The 22020-nt window shown below is 37.3% G+C and overlaps 1 protein-coding gene across 2 annotated transcripts in view; it reads right to left on the bottom strand.

Annotated features, from left to right (window-relative positions):
• The window catches only part of ADAMTSL1 (ADAMTS like 1), a 907410-nt gene that overhangs the window by 669625 nt on the left and 215765 nt on the right, over positions 1-22020 (bottom strand). For both annotated transcript variants that reach the window (XM_036021558.1, XM_036021557.1), the window contains exon 2: positions 2357-2476. In XM_036021558.1, coding sequence (XP_035877451.1) covers positions 2357-2476 — 120 coding nt within the window. The remainder of the gene's footprint in view (positions 1-2356; positions 2477-22020) is intronic.

The following is a 22020-nucleotide window of genomic DNA, read 5'->3' on the forward strand; positions in this document are numbered from 1 at the left end:
ATTTACAAATTCCCTTTCATGCATAGTATATGAAGGAGTTCTTATATATTTTCAATCCAAAATTCCAACATCAGAGTAACAGAGAGTAGTCATGGTGGGCTTCCTTCACCAATGAACAGATAACACAGCTGAGCATCTATTATATTCAAGGGCAGGACTAGCTGCTAGGAAGGTGAGAATCAACATGGGTTCCCAGGTCACAGAGCAGAGCTACTAATCCAGTAGGAAAGGCAAAAGAAGTGCATGAATGTTTAGGATACTAGAGAGGACTTACTTGAAAGCAGATAGAATTGTGCAAACAGATTATGTTGCTCAACTATTTTTCCTCTCTCCCCCACCTGTGCTTGCCAAGTGGTGTGTGTGACCTATACCAGGAAGGTTTCTTGACGATTCTCCCATTCTGCTCAAGAGCCTCCTCCCCATACAGCAGAAACTCATAAATAAGGGGCACAAAAGGAATTTCCACTTTTCTGGCTATTAATGCAAGTAGCAACACATATTTAAATTCTTTCCCTTAGACAAATACAGAGATGATGGTGATTCATCTTTCAAAGTCTATTTAAAAAATAAAGTTACACTTTAAATGTTTTCTATCCTCTGGCCCAAATGAAGTGTCAGGTAGAGAGACACACCTACCACAGAAATTGTTAGAATTTCACAAACATATTAGGAGGCTGAATTAGCTTCTGGTATTCAGGAAGCTTTGATCTCCCCCACCCGCCCCCTCACATTATCGCCTATCACCCCAGTTCTGACTGTGTTGGTAGGTAATTCCTCTTTCAGGTTTAATACTTCTACCCAATCAATTCCTTATGACCTCAGAAGGTTTCAGGAAATTCAGCAGCATGCAATTTTTACTACGATGTAAATCAATGTAATACCATGTGATAACAACATTGTGACACCCTTCAATGCTTGCCAAATGACAAAAATTGTTTTTAGTGGCACCACTATAATAATTCCATTATGTTCATAATTAATTCATATTATTCAATTTCCTTCATGGTGTAAATTATGTAATAATTAGACTTGCTTATGACATTTGACTATAGTATCTACATAGCAGCACTTTCCAGGACTTTAAATAAACCAAATCCAAAATGAACTAACATATTTCAGATTTTATATAACATCAAATGGGGAAAAATTAAAATATAACTACAAAATACTGTTCACAGAAAGGAGGCATAAAACTTAGATGACAATATGTGTGTACCATAGTGAACCCCCAAAAAAGCCTTGAACAAACAACAAAAGTTTAAAAGGTAGGCTCTGCATTTTCAGAGTTTACTGAGGAAAATACACACACACACATACATACACCATATGAAAATTAATTATAGTGCTTTTAGGAACCTTCACCACTGTTCCTGCTCATCCTGGGTACAGGCTCAGAGAAGGATGTGAATGTCCATCACAGAGAGTATGGGAATCACAAAAACAGTAAGAAGTGGCCTGTGCATGGCTGAGAAACTAATTCACTCAGTGTCTGTAAGAGAAGTTTATGAGACAAATACGCAAAAACCCCTTGAGGGAGGACTGTAAAGAAGCAGAGTAGAGGAGGTATAAATGCAGACACATATGTGTTTGCTTTGAAGTTATTCTAAGGCAGTCTTTTCTGTGGTCCTACCATTTCATGGTTGGACAAGTAATCCACTCTCTTGTGAATACACGTCCTCTAATTACAGTGTGAGTACTTCTGAGCACAAGGTCATCACCATGAAGAGCCACATATAGAACTTTCAGACATTACCACCGATACAATAAAGTACCAATTACAAACCACAGTTTGATTTGCAAGTAACAAGGAACTGCATCCTGATCTCTCTAGTCAATGATACTGCTTGTTTTTATTTGTGAGCTCATTTTTCTAGTTATCCCCTCAAAACCACTGCCAGAGAAACAAACTTTCATAAACTTAATATGACTAACACTTTGAAGTGAAAATATCCACAAAGCAGCTAGGATTGGAAGATGGTCGAATTTCCATTGGCCCATAAAACAATTTTGGGTTTACATACAAATCTCGTTTTTTCTTCACTTATTTAAATCATTACCATTTCATGTTTAGACTCACAGGCAAAACATCAGTTATTTCAATGTGAATCCTCCACATACAGCCCCAAACAAACTTTAATGCTTGAGGAGGATGTTTGAAGCTTGCCAGACACAGGAAAAGTCAGAAAGGTGCGTGTACAGTCTGCCTACTGCCTTATCACTTTGCTTCCCCCTCATCACAGATATGAGGAAATACCATCCAAACCTCTTCAGAATTGCTCAAACCAACCACCACCATAAGTCAGAATTAGCAATTCAAGTTTTGTGTTTTTAAGAATAAAAAGAAGAGACACTGTACCGGGTCTTCAGTTTTGTGACTATTCAAGAGCTCAGACAGGAAATCTTCATATGAGTTCTCTCTTCGAACCAGTGGAAATTCCCTCAGGAAAACAAGCTCTTCATTTTGGTCTCCAAGTACCTAGAGAGATAAAATAGCTGAGTTAAGCCTTCAGACAGAGACTGAGGGAGGGGGCACTGAGGAATTAATGTCTCAGACTTGGAGAAACTCCTTGGATTCATTTCAAGTCTGATTAGAGCAATCAAAAACAATGTGTGCAAATACATATTAATGTGAGAGCCACTAAAATATTCTGACATGTGGCTATACTTGGATGAATGCCAGAAAAGTCCCCTGCTAAGTTGGTGCCTCTTAATTGACTGGAGCACATGTCAAGATTTGGTGATTATAAGTTGTCTTTGTGGCCAGGTCCAGTGTGGTCAGAATCCTAGACTCATTCCACTGGGCTATCTATCCATAGGGATGTATCACACAGGGGTCTTGGGTCCACAGGGATCTATCCCTAGTCCCATAGATCTGAGCATCTGGTAGATCCTGATGTCCTACTAAACATCAAGGATAGGATATCTGGTATGGGGGAGCCGGCCTGAGTCCAGAACTGACTTCCTGGGTTATTCAAGTGTGTTAGAACCACATGCACTTCAGCTACTCTGGAGGGAGGTATTGGAGAACTTTTATCTAGAGCTTATCACATACAGGTTCTTTACACATGTTATCTTGCACCAACCCCAGAAAGTGTCTATTGTTAGCCACACTTTACAAATCAGGAACTGGAGGCACAAAGGGTTTCAGGAATTTGCCAAGTTAGTAAGTGTTGAAACAGCACTTAAATACAGGTCTGACTCTAAAACTCTTTCATTATACTGTTTTGCTACTGAACTACTCAAACCTCCTCTGGTGAAGGAGAAACTATTAGTAACTCCCATAAATTCAGGGTCTAAGTAGTTCACCCAGGCTTCCTGTTACCTTTCTGAGCCTCGATGTACTCATCATAAAATAGAAATGATACCAGCATTATTGGACTACTGAGAAAAATAGAGATAACATATGTAAAGTACTTAGTGTGTGACTTGCATAGAGTAAGTATTCAATAAATAATAGCCAACATTGACAAAAGCACATTTTGCTCAAGGAACAAGTAAAAATCTAAGCTTTTAACACATATGAAATTCTTTGACCATATTTATATCTGTAATGGATATTACAGATAGGTATTATATTACCTTCACATTATCTTTATAGTGTTTTAATTTTAAAGTTTTATACATTTTTAGTTTTATGCTTTTTTTATGGTATTGGTAACATAAGTAATGGCTGTCTGAGTGTTCTTCACATTAATTTATACCATTAATTCATAATAATTGAAATTATTTTAAACCCTAAATCTTTTGTAAAGGATCATAATTTTCTTTAATTCATAAGTAAATGGCCTCTGTTGATATACAGTATAGTTGGTATCATTGTAGTAGACAGAATCTTGGGCCCCTTTACTCCCTGTTATCATATCGGTGAATATATTGCCTAATGTGGCAAAAGGGACTCTGCAGACATAAAAACATTTACTTAATTGTTGACTTCAAGATAGGGTATCCTGGGTTATCCAGATGAGCCCAATGTAATCATGTGTGGCCTTAAAAGCAGAAATTTCAATGGGGTAAGGGCAAAAGAGGAAGTCTGAGAGATTCAAAGAATGAGCAAGACTTGACTGACCCACCACATCACTGGCTTGAGATAGAGGGCTCACGTGGGACATGTGAGAGGAGATGAAATAAAGTCTGCCAACAAGTGAGTTTATTGTTTTCAAAAGGACTAATGTATGGTTATTGCTATTGAATCTCACATTTTATGAATCATTTCTCCAAAAATCACAGTGGTGGTTGGTCACCTTTAGTTATCCAATGCCAGAGTTCTTAAAAGCTAAAGTCTGAAAAGGAGGCTAATAAACTTAGGTGCATTTTCTTGGTGAAAACTTTTGTGCCTGTGGAAAACTTGTTTTGTTGAACTGATTAGAGAAATACACAAAAATGATTCAAATCTCTTCCAGAAGAGACAGTAAGATGTCAAATATAAGGATTGAATGCCCACTGCAATGAAGGATAATTAGCACTTTGTCTGTTTGGTTTATACTTTAATTCTCAATCATACTGTATGTTTGTTTAAAAAAATTTCTGCCTGTTTGTTTTTCCCAAGAATGTTGACATTTTATAAGGTCCACAATTTTCACTGAATGCTTCATTTATCAAATACCTTTATGTAATATCAAGGCAAAAGGTTTTAATTAAACAAAATTCAATTTAATCCTGAGAACAGATAAGAATGTGAAAGTTAGATGAATGTAATTATGACCATTTTACCCCTCTGGGTATCTTGTGCATATCTGTTTCTCATTTAATTTATATCCATGAACACTATTACTAATTAGGCAATTTAAAATACCCAAATTACTTTGTTCACTATTAAATTAGTTTTGAATATCTATATCTATAATCTTGTATGTTTTAGAAACACTGTTATAATGAAGAAGAGATGTCAAGATACATAAATATATAAAACATTTTTTAGAATTATTGTTTAAGTCCACAGTAGGACATTTACTCATTCATTTATTCAGTACAATGGATAGATAATTACTGAAGTTCTATAAATTGTCAGGAGCTTCAGTAAAGGACATATTTCTAGATGCTCACCAAAAGCCATAGTTTTCTCATCATCTTTGGTGTACACCTAGAGTAAGTGCATTTCCAAGCCTCCTTTCCAGTTAAGGTATTCAAGACTGAGTATTAGCTGGTGGAAGTAAGGGGGTGCTACTACCAGGCCTGGCCCACAGCAATCTCCCACATCCCCTCTCCCATGCTCTTTTGCCCCCAGGTCTGTTTGGATGGAGATAGTGTCAGGGGAATCCAGGAATCAGTTGTGAAAGGTGGAAGAGGCTCCACTAGCTTGGCTCCCCAAATAATTGCATACAGGAAGGCCACCTCATGATCTATTCACTTACCTAATACTGCTAAGTGATGAAGAAATAAGTCTACTGTGTTTGAACCATTATTTATTTTAGAGACTATTTGTTATTATGGTTAAACTGCTCTAATTAATACAACAAAACAATCTAGATGAGCACAGAATGCTACAGGAATATAGAGCAAGGGTGATTACCTCTCCCAGGAAGGATTATGAAAGGCTTTAAAGTGTGGTTAAAGCAAGAGTGGGCTTTACCAGATGGATGAGAGGATCAGGAGTGAGGAAGGGAAGATTGCTGTTCTAGGGAGAAGTTAACAGCCTGGGCAAAGGCATGGAGGCTTGAGACATCTTGTTTTGTTTGGTGTGTTTCAGTTAGTCTATAGTGGCAAGAGTGCAGAGTTCATGAGAACAAGTGATGGGAACTGAATTTGTATAGTGAGCAGGGACCAGATTATGAACCATGGTCAATGAAAGACTTAAGCCAGAGTCCTTCTTGGATTTGTGACTTTGGAAGGGTACTCTGGTGGTTCTGAGGAGGTGAGACTGGAGATGATGTGACCGGTTTTCAGATCACTGCAATTATTCAGATGAAAACTTATGAAAACCCAAGGGGCTGACAGGGAAGGAAAGGATCATAAGATTTGGTGGCCAGCTGAATGCAGGGCCAAGTCTCAGTTTATGTCTATATTTCCTGCCTGGATCTGAGTAGAAGACCAGAGTGAACAGCAGTACATTCCACAAAACAGGAAATATAGGAGGAAAGCCAAGTATGTGGGTTAGGTGAGGAATTTGGTTCCAGAGAAGTAGAGTCCAAAGTGCTTTCGGCAGAGAAAGGTGAGTTTCAGGCACAAGAAAAAGACTACTATCAAGATGATGGGTAAGTGTTAACATCACATGACACTTGGCATGATTACATTTGCTAAGGGACAGAAAGAAGACTGAGAAGATATGAGAACCCTGGAAAGCTCTGATACTGAACACACAGCATGGATCCATCTCTAATGGCCTATTCATGCAGACAGAAAATATTAAGAAGAAGAACCCAGACTTACACTGATTTTCATCATTCTTAGTCCTTTTTTTATTGTTTTCCTATGAAAACACATTTATGACAACATTATATCAAATTTACTCCAGGCAATTAGTTACTTAAAGACACAGACCATGGCTCATGGGGCTATCTAACCCCAGCCTCTGAATTAACTAAATTTTGACTAAAACAAAAATTTCCAGTATAACTTAGATTTTCAAAATTCTATTTCCCATGGTCAGACCAGGTTTTCTGACTTTTGGTTTGAAAAACCTGATTACATTCTATATGTCAAAACTTCCCTTTCAGTTATATGGTAGTTAGTATAGCATAAAAATGAATCAAAACCAGATTCCCATAATTGTGTCTTATGGTTTGGTGGTGTTAGTTTTCCAGATAGAAAAACAGAACTATGAGAAGTGGTAAGATTTTGTACACGGCCAGTGGCTATGTTAGTGACTACAGACAGTGTTTCTTAAAAACTCAAGGTCTCCACTGAATTCAAACCCAAATATTCTCCCATAGGAATAGAGCAAGAAACAGGTAATCATTACTGAGACACCTATCTGTTCCTGTATGATTTCTATACTCTGAAGGCCTGCTCTCCAGGAATCATGAAAACTGACATGTGCTAGAATATGTACCCTGTGATGAAGATAGCTTCTCCAATTAAAGTCCGATTTCCTGCTTCAACCAGTAACTCCTCTTTTTGATCATTGGCACATCAAATTACTCCTTAGAGAACCCAGGAATGTAGAAATACCCAATCTCAGAATAGAATCTCGTGAACTCCAGAAGGCATGGAAGCAATTTATTATTGTGGTACATGCTCTCTCTAACGGGACCAAGCCATCAGCCATACAGAAATTTTGGAGAAGCGTGTAGGTAAATACAGGAAACAAGGGAATCTTTCAAGTAACTCTCTATTCTCTACCCCATTAGCAAGGAAAGGTAGTTTAAAACTAAAGCAAAACAAAAGCCACTGAAAGATAAGAAAAGCTTTTGCATTTGGCTTTGGGGGACAGTCACAACCTCAAACTATGTCTACAATACAGTCTCCTCTTCTACTTTATGCTTGCTCCATCATGACTGGGCACCAACTATTCCCTCATTGATTTGACTTTGAGTGACTTCAGAGAACACTGGTTAGGATTCAGATTCATCTACTTGCAATGAACTTGTTTGGTGAAAGAAAAGAGAAAAATGCCCAGTCAGAATTTCCTACTTCTTATGAGCTTGTTCTATGACGCGTGACTAGAATTTGGAAAGTTAAAATTCAAAACAACTAGTTCATATTTTGGAATCTCTACTATCATTAAAGAAGAGTCATAATTTTTAGAGAAATTATAATGCTGATGATGGGAGTGGATTATGGCTGGCGCTTTCCAGCAGCTGTAATGCTCTTATAACTCTGGGTGAGGCGGCCATTTACTGCCCGGCTGGGTGAAAGGGCTGCAGAAATAATAGAAGCTTAAACAAACATGCCCTCAAATTATCAGTTCATTGTTCTTTGTTCTTCATTTAGTTTTTCTGTGAAAACTGAGCTGTAGCCAAGCTTAGGTCCCAGGAGTAGGACTTAGGTTTCCATATTACTTAACAAAGTAGAGTGCTGAAAACCACATCGTTAATTTTTTTCCTGCCAAAGGACTTTGAAAGGTATATTTATGCCTATATTTTGATTCATGGTTTACTAAGAATTAAGATTGTAAAACTGTAAATGTTCATGAGATTAAAAAAATAAACAATTTAAATAATTGGCCACTGTGTTACCTGAATATACACCTACATTTAAGAACCAGTGGATGCGAAATGATTGATGTCAGAGTTATGAGTTCATGGGGACAATCAAATGTTTATTGAATAAATAGCTGAACAGAAAGTTTTCTTGGAGCCAAAAAAATCTCTAGCTTCAGTTTTGAGAATTGCTACTACATAGTAAGAGGAAATGATGAGAACACATATGGGATCGAAGAGCTCAAATGTAGCCCTGCCATTCAATACCATTACCTTGAGACCCTAAAAATCAAAGTGACTCAGAGACTAAAGGAAGGAGAGAAAATCTGTTTCCAACGTGAAAGTATAAGTAACTTCTGATTTGAAGGAAATTGAACCAAAGTATCAACATGGCATCAATAGCCCTTAAAGTATTGATATACTAAGCCAAAAATGAGAATAGTCCCAAAAGAAATGTTTTAAAAATTATCTAAATTTCTTTAAAAATAGATTCTAAATAAAAATAATAAATAATAGATTCTAAATAAATAAATAAATAATAATAATAAATAGATATTTTAAATTTTATTAGATGTCCTGATGTTTGGTCCAACAATTGATTTTGCCTAATATTAGTAAATTACACTTGGCAATAAAAAAGGGTCCCTGATTTTTGGAAGGAAAATAATCCTGGTAGGGCTATCCTAATGAACCCAAGCACTATGAGAAAACAAAAACCCAGTTTACTTTCAGTGTCCTCCTTTCCATTAACTCTTCATTTCTAGTTGGAATATTCTAATGTAGTTAGATGGGAAACAAGTGAACAGTATTTCAGTTGTAAATTGAAAGGCAAAAATTATGAGCATATAATCTTATCAAAGAAATGTCTTCATTATAATGCAGAAAAAAGTATTTCAGAGGTTTATAAAAATAAATACCAAAATATTTATAAATGTCTCTACATTCACAGTCACTAGTCAGAAGAGGCTCAATCAGCTTATCATGTGTGAGAATCAGCAAATCAGTCTGCACACATTCACAAATTCATAGAGAGCTAGGAGGCAGATTCTCTGAATAAACTGCTTTCAATGTTGAAAGGACCCACTTAGACTATTCCCTTATCTTTGAAAGTATTTTTTGTTGTATTGGTGAGTGACTAAATCTTTTTAGACAGAGTCTGTAATGCCAATATACCTATCCATACCTGCTGCTTCAGCAGGCTTGATTGGGAAAATAACAAGATTCTTAAAGTAGCTTCATGTGTCCCCAGCTAACAGCTGCCAACTATGCAATGATGCAAAACTATGCAGCTGATTAGCAGCATTATTCTCCCTGTAGGAAAGTCTAAATATGATCCCCCAGAAGATCGGTGAGGGTTGTTAATAAAAACATTCTTATAACCATACTTAAGCTACTGACATTTATATACCTGGTGTTTGGAGCTTGAAAACATTTCAGTATTCTTTTTGTTCTTCAACCAACCTTAATTACCATTTCTAAGGATTATAAAGATAATTGCTAAAAGGTTGGAGCAGAAAGAACTGAGATGGAACATGCTGGTCTGAAATGTTCAGCCGGGCCTCATAACTCTTGGTACAGATGTTCCTGCTTAGTTCAGGTCTGATTTTGAGAAACAGCTATAACATGGTTTGAGGCAAGGTGACCAGATGTAGCTGAATTTAAAGATCTGTCCCAGAATGTCAATGAAAAGAAACTCCATTACCCTAGCAAAAAAAACCTTTAAGAGGGCACAGGAGGAGTCATGCTTAAAAAAATATCTGCTTTATCTTTAAAGTAGATTGACAGCTACCTGAACAAAAACAATTCTTTAAAAAATAATGAAAATGAAAGAAAATCAAAAAACATGCACAGAAGTTTACACTCATAGAATAGTGTAAAAAATAGCAAAAGGAATTCCGTCAGAGTGTAAATATTGTGTATAATGTGGGCTTGGTCTATAGATAAGCTGTAGCATTTCCATAATGTGTCATAAACACAGGCAATGAAGTGACAGTGTGAAGTGGAACTTCAGAGACCATCTTCACCAAGCTCTGGTATTTCCCAATGATGGAGAACAAAATATGCCTTCTTAGGCATAGGGTAGAGAAAACATGTGGGTTTTAAGACATCTCCCTAGATGACAAAACAGCCAACTAACTCAAGCAAAGTGGCAGCTTTTCCAAACTATATAGCCAATTCTCTTCTTCGTTGTCTTCCTCAAATATTTTAAGACACATTTTACACCGTTCCTATCAAGAGGGGAACAGAGTTCTAAAGACACTCAGCTTCAGAAAGCTGCTAACGGTTGTGATTCAGATCTACACTTAGACAAAGAAGGAACATATGAAACACAAAACATGGAATTCTTTGTGCTCTGCTCCTAGATGGATGAGCTCATTATTGTCACATGTTCTAATGACAAGGAGAAACAGAAATGGCCTTTAAATTGCTTGCATGTGCACACACTTTAAATCCTACACGAAACACTCATTAATGTCAAAAATTAAGGGAGAGTGTTATGCAGTTAGGAAATTTTAAGATGAAGAAAAAATGGAAGAAGGACATAAAGATGTCCAGGTACACATGCAGTGGTAGAAATCAACCTTTTTTGATTGTAGAGTTGGCAAGTGTTTGCATAGATCAGTATTATTATCTAAGCTTCTCTAAAGTGAGTTGCTTAAATAAGAAGAATTGGAAGTCAGGATACCTCTCATATTCTGAATTAGAATGAAAGTTAATTAGGGCAGGAGCCTTTTTCATCACCCTTGCTTAATATACATTAGCTCCGTAAAGATGTACCACCGAGATCTCCTGCTACAGGGAGCTTAACTGACCAATGGGCCACCCAGTCTCCATGATGCCAAAGAAATAGGAACATCATTAGGGCTTTTCTCTCCTCTCTCTGCATTGACATCTCAGTTAATCCTTTACAGTACTGGGGAACAGTGATCAGAAATGGTGCCTGAAAGACAGCTCTGAATATGCTCCCTTGATTCTCGTCAAGGCCGTCCATACCTAGATCCAAATTCACCCCTATTCTATCATGCCTCTTCATCCTAACACTGCAATGCAGATGTAAATCACACACTTACTCTCTTCAATTGGCCCAATGGTTTTAATCACATGCAAAAGAGTCAAGGTAATAAATTATATAATTTCATGGGCAAGTTAGCAAGTTAACTTTTATTATTTCACAAACTCCAGAAGTTCCTCTTCTCTCTGGCTAGAGCTTACCAACACAGGCCAATATTTTAAAGAAAAAATATAGAATAGTTTTGACCCATGCAAATTTATTGACTCTTTTAAAAATATTCAAAGTATAATTCTATAGCTTAGCTAGTGCTTTAATAGGATCAGCAGTGGAACTTGGATGTATGTGAACTCACCATGCCTGTGCCCCCAACACACACACCCCATGGCCTCATCTCTGTAAAATGTAAACATAAAAACTGGGGAGAAATGTAATCAGTATTTAAATTTCATATGTAATGTAAAGAATTTCAAATATTTACTCAGTATTTCAAGAAAATGCCCAAGAAGTGGGGAGGTTTATACTTAATGCATAGCTAGCATTCTTAAATGTCCACTCTTTCCTCCTCACCCATTTCTGTCATTCTCAATGTATTTCATACAGAGGGCAGCTGGTTCCTCAAGACTTTTTTTGTTTCTCAACTCCCAGTTATTTCTCAAATTTGGCTCATGTGTTTCTTGGGGAAAGAAAAGTTGAATGCTGAATATATTTGTGTATTATTACTCTGTCATTCTTTTATATGAATAACTTATTCCTGTTAAAGAAGCATAATCTTATAAAAGCACTTTATAGGCACACATGTGTACATGTATATCAGTGTATGAATGTATATATGTGTAAGTGTATGAGTAGTGGAAATCCCAATGTGACCCTAAATTGTGAGAACTAGGCATGTCTGATAGATGATGGATCTATTTGCAAGAGGGGAAAAGGGACCCTCTTGGAAGACAACCCATGTCAACTTGGTCTAGTCCCAGAACCTTGGATATCAAAGAAAAAAAGAGCAATTCTACATCAGCATAGTGGTTATTATCCAGATTACAGCTAGTGGGAGATTCTTAAGGTAAAGAAAAAGTTATGTGCTAAAACCCCCTCTAACAGAGCATGAAAACCTGCTTTTCCCTTTCACCAGGTAGGAGCTCTGACCCCTTAAGTAGTGAAATATCAGGCATAGACCAGCAATAGTGTTTAGCACCCAGCTAAAGAGGCTACCTGAAGCAACCAAATAGAGAATCCACACAAAGTAGGAAAAGTCCTAAGACCTTACGTAGAGAGACTTAGGTGTCCCAGTCCCAACTGAGCCTAGTCTGCTAGCTGCCACTGCTCAGGTATTAGATTTGTGACTAAACTGTCTTGGACATTCTAGTCCAATTAAGCTCCCAGACAAGTGCAATCCCAGCTGATGTCACATGGAGTAGGAAAATCATCCAGTTGAGCTCAGTCAATCCACAAAATTCTGGGAAGTAATAATAACATAGTTGTTTTTAACCACTAAGTTTTAGGTTAGTTTATTACAATAACAATGGGTAACTGAAATAGCGTGGTAGCATAGGTTGAAGGGGAGGGAAAGGGAGAAATTCATCTTCACAGCCTATTTTGCTTCCAGAAGCATACAAAGGGTGAGGGCTCTTTATAGGTGGGCCATCCTATTGAAAAATGGAATTTTAAGATCATCATAGATGTTAATCTCCAAATGACACTCCTTTGGGAAAAATAAAGATCTTTTAGTTGGCCCCTTTAATTTTGTGTCTCAGGCTATAAATTTCAAGATTACCTGCTGATAGAATTTTCTTGTATGCTTCACTAACTTTATGTGTAGGGTAGATAACATAAAAATCAGATAATGATGTTGCCTTATCACCAATGGTGTATTTATTAACATCTTCTTCCTCAATAGAAATAACTCTAGTTTCCATAAAAAGCTTTAGTGCTATACTCTTCTATTCTCTTGTTCACTGTGTAATTCCACATATAATTCTATAGTTATAAAGTGACCAATTGATTACTTCTTGGTATAATTACAAATGCAAAGACTTTATTTTTCATTCCATATTTTAAAAGTCCTCAAAGGCCACTGACCTTCTACAAACCCTTTGGCAGGTAATACTTTGACAGTACTATCTGTGTCTTTGGTTTTCCCTTACTCTTCCCTATATTTAACCAAGTACTTTTCAGCCTGAAAATATCACCATTTAACCCCATGGATCAGGACCACCTCTGTCTTACTGTCCACTATATCCTGAAATCCTAGCCATGCCTGGCACAGGACTGAGTTCTATAAATATCTGAGTAGTAAATTAATGAAGGCCTTTTTTTACTTATTAATTTCAGAATTTTTAGATCTAGAAAGAAGCTCAGAAATCATCCCATCTTTCCTCCTCTGGAGCCCATAGAGAAGCAGGCTGACTTTCCCAAGAACATATATTTAATAAGTGTCAAAGCCCAGACTAAAATATAGATTTCTGGGCGTTAGTCCTGCACCCTCCCCACCTCATGGCTCCACTGTCCTTTTCCCTGTTTGGGCCATCTCCCTACATATTGGCAAGTGCCAGAATCATGTGGAATCATGTGGAATCAAAACTGACTGCAAGCACAATAAACCAGCAGTGAAATGTGACTAATTTAAATGTGGGCTGCAATTAAAAATACAGTACAGGAAACAAAACATATGATAGCTTTCTTCTGCATGCTCAACAGACCATAAACATGGGGTACAGAGTTAATTTCTAGATGCCAAATTTAAGAGGACAACTGACAAACCAACAATTCCTAAAGAAAGAATACATAATGGTGACTATCTGGAAAACATATGACAATCAGCTGAATTAATTAAGAGCATTTTGCCTGACAAAGGGAAAAAGAAGATTTGAGAGCTGTCTTCAAGTACTTGAAGGATGGCTCTGAGACAAGAAACTTACTTCCTTAGGTCCAGTTCTCCTCATCCTCTTCCCGTGTTCATTTTCTTCCCACTCACTTGCTCCTTACATCCTGACTTCTGAATTTTCTGCTTTCTCCAAGCTTACCAACACTGCTCTTCCACCCACTTTTCCTTAGTCTTCATCCCTTATAATGATGTGTTCTCTTTGAAAGTCTCTTCCTTTGGTTTCTATAATAACTGGATTTTAATCCCCTGGTCATTTCTTTGTTTTCTCATTTGGTGTCTCATTCTGTGCTTCCCACCCAGTAACCATTGGTGATCCCAGGGTTCTGTCTGTGGACATCTTATCTTCCCTCTTTTGTTTCTTGCCCTAGGATTCTGGTTAGGTCTCAGAGAGTCAGCTATCACTTCTGGACAGATGATCTCAAACCCATATATAGAACTATGGCTGTTACATAGAATGTTCTGCACTTCCTGCATCTACACTTTGAACTTTGCCATGCCCTGTACTTGGAAGGTCCTCCCTTCCATCTCCTTGTACTAAAATTGCATCAATCCTTAAAGACTTCTTTTACACATCCTCCCCATCACCTCTAAGTAGCTATAATCCCACTAAATCCACAGAAGTCCTGCTCTTGTAGTTGAGATATGGAATAATGAGACATTAATGTCTTAGCTTAACCCTTCTGCCCTGTGATTTGGGTAAATTACTTAAACTTGGACTTAGGTCCTTCATGTGTAAATGGGAGAAGAACATTACTACTTATTTTACAGAGTTGTGATTATTATCTGGACTAACATAGGAAATGTGATTTGTAGACTATAAATTGCTATTTGTAGACTATAAATTGCTGTACAAAGCTTGGTAGTATCATTACTGAAAGGGAGTTTTTTTGACAATATGAGCTAGCAGAGTATGTCCAGTCAAATAAATTAACATTTTCATCTTGACTGATTCATTTGGCTGGAAAAACATGTGGACATTCCAATATAAACACAATTGGGGACAGGATGCAGGAGACACATGTCATAATTTATTGAGATATGAGTCCTGGCACCTCATTTTAAAACAAAAACAGCATATTATTATTTCTGAAATGGCATGCATTTTCATCTCTCTGTGGTCATTTGGGAACTTGTCTTACATCCTTTACTGGGCTGTAAAGATATTAAGGTCAAGAATCCTGACCTATTGATTGACATGCAAGTCTAAGAGCAATACCTTAAACTTGCACAATGTTTGTTGAGTTGAATGAAAATAAATTTGGCACATCTAGTTTTAGGGAAATGAAATTCAGCCATAATTTACCCTGATAATGTAGATTTTTCAAACAATTAAATATGGTGTCTTGAGCATGGAGCTGGCTACTTGGTAAGTTACAAAGACTTGCACTATAAGCATCCACATAGGAGCTAAAGAAAGCATCTAGGTGAATTTTGAGTGTTTCATTCTGCAAACCTGTGGATTAATTAGCTGAAATGTATGCTATTATTCCTGCTGTCATTCCCTACCTCCTCTATAATAGTAGGCATAGATGTTTAGCAATGGGTGGCAACATTTACTTCCCCTACACCACCATTGTGAAAAGGTCTTCTAGTTTGTTCTCAGCATCTCTGGAGTACATTCTAGTTCCCAGGCATCTGAACAATGACCTCTTTGATTATATATTAGTATCACACATGGATACTAATGGATCCATCCACACATGGATGGATAATTCACACATACTTGAATCTACTTATTTATTAAATACATGGACTTGGTAATGCAGATACTACTATAATACATATTCTATACTCAAAGAATCTGAGTTGAGTGATTTAATGCTGGCCCCCAAACCCATATTTCATTTCTGGTCAGCTTTTTCTCTCCTCTGGGGCTCCCATTTCTACTACTGACTGTCTCTTCTATGTGAATGTCATTGTCTCCTATTACTCAGAAAAAAATTAAGTCTCTTAGATGTGAATACTCTAAAATGACTGCATTCTCAAAATTGCATGTTCCTATCTCCTTGCCCCTGTTGGTCTAATTCATTAGCGTGTCTTTCCTACTGGCTAAGAAGACCCTCCTCCACCTATACTCTGAGTTCCAACCTCTGGAGTCCCTGTAGGGATTGCGTTTCATTAGTTGTTACTCACTCCTCTCCCCTATCCCACACATGTTTTCATTATTTATCTCCAATTGACTCTCCTTTCTGTGTTCAGGGATATTTATTATGTCTCTTCCTGATTGCCAAATTCTGACACTGCTGTCTTGTGAATGTCTTTCCCTACTTGGTATCTCCACCTCCAGGTTTGGCTACCTGTCCCCTAGACTACCACAGCACTCTTCTCAGTAGTCTGTGTTTTTAATCTTATCTCTTCTTCAGTCCAACACCTGCAAGTCTGAGTATGTTTCTCTCTGGCATGACATGCTTCACAATTGCTTATCTTCTACCTGTAGTTCCTCCAATTTTAATGTCAATCAGGGGTCTTATTATAATATAGAAAATTTAGGAGGACTGGGTTGGGGCCTGAGGTCCTGCATTCCTAACACATTATTTGATGATTTCGATTCTGAGATCACACTTTCGGCAGGTTTTATAGATTATAACCCAACCTCCTTTTAAAGCCCCACAAAGCCTTTTTGTTTGTCCTGTAATGACCACTTCAGCCTCTTCTCCAACCCTCTTCTTTGCTTTTAATGCTCCAGCAACAGTGAATAGCTTGGGTCTCTCCAAACACACCATGATCATCTGCTCCTCTATGCCTCTATAATGTGAGTTCCATCTGCTTTGCATGTCCACCTATAGAAGTCTATTGGTTAATTCCTACCCAGTTCAACTCTGACTTGGTAAATCTGTCTCCCCACCAAATCATGATATTCTTGAGAGAGGAATCTCGTTCATATGCAAGGATCTAACCTAGTAGAGTATCCTGGCCCAGCGGCATGAGTCTTCAGTACTCAATCTATTTGTCTACAACAGAAACCTTTTAAAATTCCCATTGTTCCTTAAGTGATTCTTAGCGGAGAACATGTTGGCTAATAATCATTTAAAAAGCTCCAATGAGATAAGTATAAATGTTTTTCCTTTTAGAGGTTAAAACAAATTCTAAAGTGGGAGTAGATGAGGAAAAGATCTACAATATAAACACATACTGCAGATAGAGTTAGATCCTATCTTATATTTAATAAATTGGAATTTAGACAAATTTATCACTAGTAAAAGTATTTTCATGTTTTTTCAAATTGCTTCACTAAACTCCTCATTTAAATGTGCCTCCTGAGTATATTACTAAATGTGTTAAATGTGTCATCTATTACAAAATGGATAATAATGAAGGATTAGCTAATGAGTCAGTTGAAGTTCTGCTTATTAATTGCTATAGCCTCATTTACTGGAAGCTAACCATCAACAGTTATCAATACCCAGGAAAAAGATGAAAAAGTAAATATTTATTTACTTATTAAAAATAAGATTCCTTAGAACTTCATGACTTTCCTATCTTGTCTTTCCTAGCAGAATTCATGGATGCTTCCAACATTTTGCTCACTCTTCATAAATGTTGCATATTTTAATTATGTTTTTGCAGATTCCCATTTGACTTAACTTTAGTATCTGATCTTGACTTTAAGAGACATTTTTGTTTTATAACTACCAAATAAATTCCTGAAGTCTGTTAATCACTTTTTTTTCTGTTAGTAAAGTGTGGGTAACTGAATGTTAAGTAAACATTCTTTTTCAAATGCAAACTGAAAATAGGATGTTCCATTTGTTTACACTATGTAAACATGAAAATATGTGACCTATTTTTCCCCTTTAGTTTCAAAAAGCACACTCCCTTCATTTCCAAAACTATATTTTTTAGATTTATAGTCTCAGGTTTGCTGTTGTGAAAACATATGTTTTAAAGGTTTTTAAGCCTTCATTGCATTGATGAAACAGATTTTGTTTCTTTGCTACCTTATTTTATTTCAACAAATATATATTCAGCATCTTCTATGTTGTGAGAACTACGCCAGGTGCTGGAGGGGGTGGACCATGATCTTCATACACTTACAGTCTAGTAGAAGAAAAAAGAATAGTAGATGACCATGGAAAGTAGGTGTGTAGTGTTACTTCATTGGTTTTCATATGTATTTCCTTAAGGCAAGGTAGTAATAACAAAATCCCCCCAAAAAACAAAGGAATGTCTGCTATACGGAGATGTGAGCACCATGACTTAGATCTGTATAAAATAATGAATTAGAGTAATTTAAAGTATGGTGACATGTGCTCTGAGAACTGCCAACAACTCATGTTCATTTTCAGGCCTGCTCATGAGTATTCCTGGAGCCCAATCAATAAAAAGAACAGCCTCTAGACAAAACTTTCTTCAGTTGCTTTGGTCTTTTAGGATAACCTCAGGGATGGGTCAATCAAGATATAGCAACTGAGCCTCCATTCTGTGTATAGGCTCTATGGAAACTCTTATTCCACTTGATGGATGGCTGTGGAAATGAGACCTATAAAAGGTCAACTACATCTATTGTGGGGAACCTTCACCAGTGTCAACAGCAGCTATGAAAAGGAATTCACAATAATTATGTACATCCTACAATAATGCAGATAGACTGACTGCAACTTGGTCACAAGCAATGAGCGGGTTGATGGAAACCAATACAATGCCCAATAGATGCTCCAAGATGAGCCATCCACCCCCTTATCATACTACCTACCATCTTTCTTGTGCTGATTACTGAACCTTTTTTTTCCTCCTGATTAAATGAAATACTTTGCTATCTCTTTTTTAAATCAATCTCTAGCCATTATTTTTTTTCAAGCTCATTTATTGGATTTCTGACTTATCAAAAATTGGTCTTAGTGTTGTACAATTAGAATCTTTTCAAGTCCTCACAAGTCAGCCAAAAAGTTTCAGTATTATTATTTTTGTTTTATAGTTGATTAAACTAACTTTCAGAAAGGTTATATACCTTGCATAATAGTATAGCTGGATTTGATCCAGGAGTGTGTTTTCTTGAAATTAAGGTATGATATTCACTTAAATATTCCTGAGCATCTACGTACCTGAAAACACTGATAGAAGCTGCAAATAATTCAAGGCAAGATCCCCCTGCCCTCAAAGAATTCGAATCTATGGAGGGGGAGGATAAAGAGTTGTTATCAATTTGTTTTATATTTGTACTAAATCACCATTAAAAGCTACATATTAAATTTTGTTTTAAATAATATGTGAAGACATTCTTATAAGTTGTTTTCATTAACATAGAAGCATATAGAGAGTATAAAATGAAAGTCTCCTAAAGACCTGAATCCGGACTTCCGGCAAGATGGAGGCATAGGTGGACGCACCGTACCTTTACACACAACCAAGATTAGAATAACAACAATTTAGAGGCAGAATAACACCCAGAACTGAGAATTTATCTGAATGGAAGTTGGACAGTCAAGAAGTTGAAGTAGACCCATTCATCCAGACCGGTAGGAGGGGCGGAGAGGAGCAGCCAGGTGTGGGTTGCGGCAACGATCGTGGCGAGGAGAGCAGAGAGAGCTGGGCGCATAAGGCAACTGGGGGCATGTAAGGCACCTGGGGTGTGCAAGATAGCAGTGGGTGGACCCTGAGTACACAAACATCAGCTGGCAGACCCAGTGAGGCAGCAATTGTGGACCAGGGCAGAGCATGCAACACAGGATCCCAGAGAAGGGACTGAGGTCCCAGGAGAACAGAGTTACCACCATTGTTCCCCCCCACCCCCACATACAACATCACAATCTAGTGACTGGGGTGCCCAGCCCAGGGGAAACACCTAAGGCTCTGCCCCTCACCATAACAGGAGAGACCAGACCAAAAAAGAGAGAGAGAGAGAGAGGGAGAGAGAGAGAGAGAGAGATATCTCAAACAAAAGAACAGATCAATGCCCCAGGACTCATCATTTTAAGTGACTGAGAGATAGCCAATCTATCAGATGCACAGTTCAAAACACTGGTGATCAGGAAACTCACAGAATTAGTAAATTTTGAGTGCAAATTACATGGAAAAAATGCAGATTACCATAAAAGAAATGAAGGAAAATGCACAGAGAACCAATAGTGATGGGAAGGAAACTGGGACTCAAAACAATAGAGTGGACCAGAAGGAAAAAAAACAAACAAACAAACAGGAAAGAATGGAGAAATAAGAATTCAAAACAATGAGGAGAAGCTTAGGAACCTCCAGGACATCTTTAAATATTCCAACATCCGAATTATAGGAGTACCAGAAGGGGAAGAGGAAAAGCAACAGATTGAACACATATTTGAAGAAATAATAAAGGAGAACTTCCCCATTCTGGCAAAGAAAATAGACTTCCAGGAAATCCAGGAAGCTCAGAGAGTCCCAAAGAAGTTGGACCCAAGAAGAAACACACCAAGGCACATCATAATTACATTAGCCAAGGTAAAAATGAAGGAGAGAATCCTAGAAGCAGCAAGAGATAAGGGGACAGTAACCTACAAAGGAGTTCCCATCAGACTGTCAGCTAATTTCTCAAAAGAGACCTTACAGGCAAGAAGGGGCTGGAAAGAAGTATTCCAAGTTATGAAAGACAAGGACCTATATCCCAGAATAATCTATTCAGCAAAGCTTTCATTTAGAATGGAAGGGCAGATAAAGTGCTTCTCAGATAAGGTCAAGTGAAAGGAGTTCATCATCACCAAGCCCTTATTTTATGAAATGTTAAAGGGACTTATCGCCCTGGCTGGCATAGCTCAGTGGATTGAGCATGGGCTGGGAACCAAAGTGTCCCAGGTTCGATTCCCAGCCAGGGTACATTCCTGGGTTGCAGGCCATAACCCCCAGCAACCACACATTGATGTTTCTCTCTCTGTCTCTCTCTCCCTCCTTCCCTTCCCTCTCTAAAAATAAATAAATAAAATCTTAAAGAAAAGGGAGTTATCTAAAAAAAGAAGATTAAAAAAACATGTATAGTAAAAGGACAGCAAACTCACAATTATTAACAACCACACCTAAAGCAAAACCAAAAGAAACTAAGCAAACAACTAGAACAGGAATGGAACCACAGAAATGGAGATCACATGGAGGGTTAGCAACAGGGGAGTGAGTGGAGGAGAGAGGGGAAAAGGTACAGAGAATAAGTAGCATAGATGGTAGGTAGAAAATAGACAGGGGGAGGGCAAGAATAGTATGGGAAATGTAGAAGCTAAAGAACTTATAAGTATGACACATGGACATGACTAAAGGGGGGGGAACATGGGTGGGAGAGGGTGTACAGGGTGGAGGGGAGTGAAGGGGGAAATGGGACAACTGTATTGGCATAATCAATAAAATATATTAAAAAAAAGAAAAAAACAAAAAAATAATAAAATAAAATTGTTTGGCATGTAAAAAAAAAAAAAAAGACCTGAATCCTATATCTTCATTATAAGAGTACACTATCACATGCACTGAAGACTAAATGTTCAACAAATATTTTTGAGCACATGCTTTGCAGGTAGTGTGTAATCAGAAATATTTATTCTTAATGTAATGTATCCACCATTATAATTTTATATAGAATACACTACCCTAAAGTATCCCCTGTGCTTCACCTATTCAACCTTCCCTCCTCCTCTAACCTAGTAAACACTGATTTGTCTACTAATTTTTATAGTTTTATCTTTGGGAGAATGGAATAAGCCTAAAATTGGAATCATACATATTTAGCCTTTTCAGATTGGCTCTCTTTCACTTACTAATATGCATTGAAGAGTCATCAATATTTTTGCATAGCTTAAAAGCTCATTTTTTAAATTGTTGAATTGTTTTCCATTCACCTAGTGAAGGACTTACCAGTTGCTCCAAATTTTTAATAATTATGAGTAAAGCTGCTATAAAGATTCACTTGTAGGTTTTTGTGTGGACATAAATTTTTAGATTGGTTGGGTAAATATCTAGGAGCATGATCACTGGATCATACAGTAAGACTCTGTTTACTTTTATAAGAAACTGTCAGTCTTTCAAAATTGCTGTTAATATTTGCATTCCTACTAGTGTAGAATGAGAGTTCCTGTTGATTTGTGTGCTTCTCAAGAGTT

Source organism: Phyllostomus discolor, chromosome 3, assembly GCF_004126475.2.
Source record: "Phyllostomus discolor isolate MPI-MPIP mPhyDis1 chromosome 3, mPhyDis1.pri.v3, whole genome shotgun sequence".
In the NCBI taxonomy this organism is placed as follows: Eukaryota; Metazoa; Chordata; class Mammalia; order Chiroptera; family Phyllostomidae; genus Phyllostomus; species Phyllostomus discolor.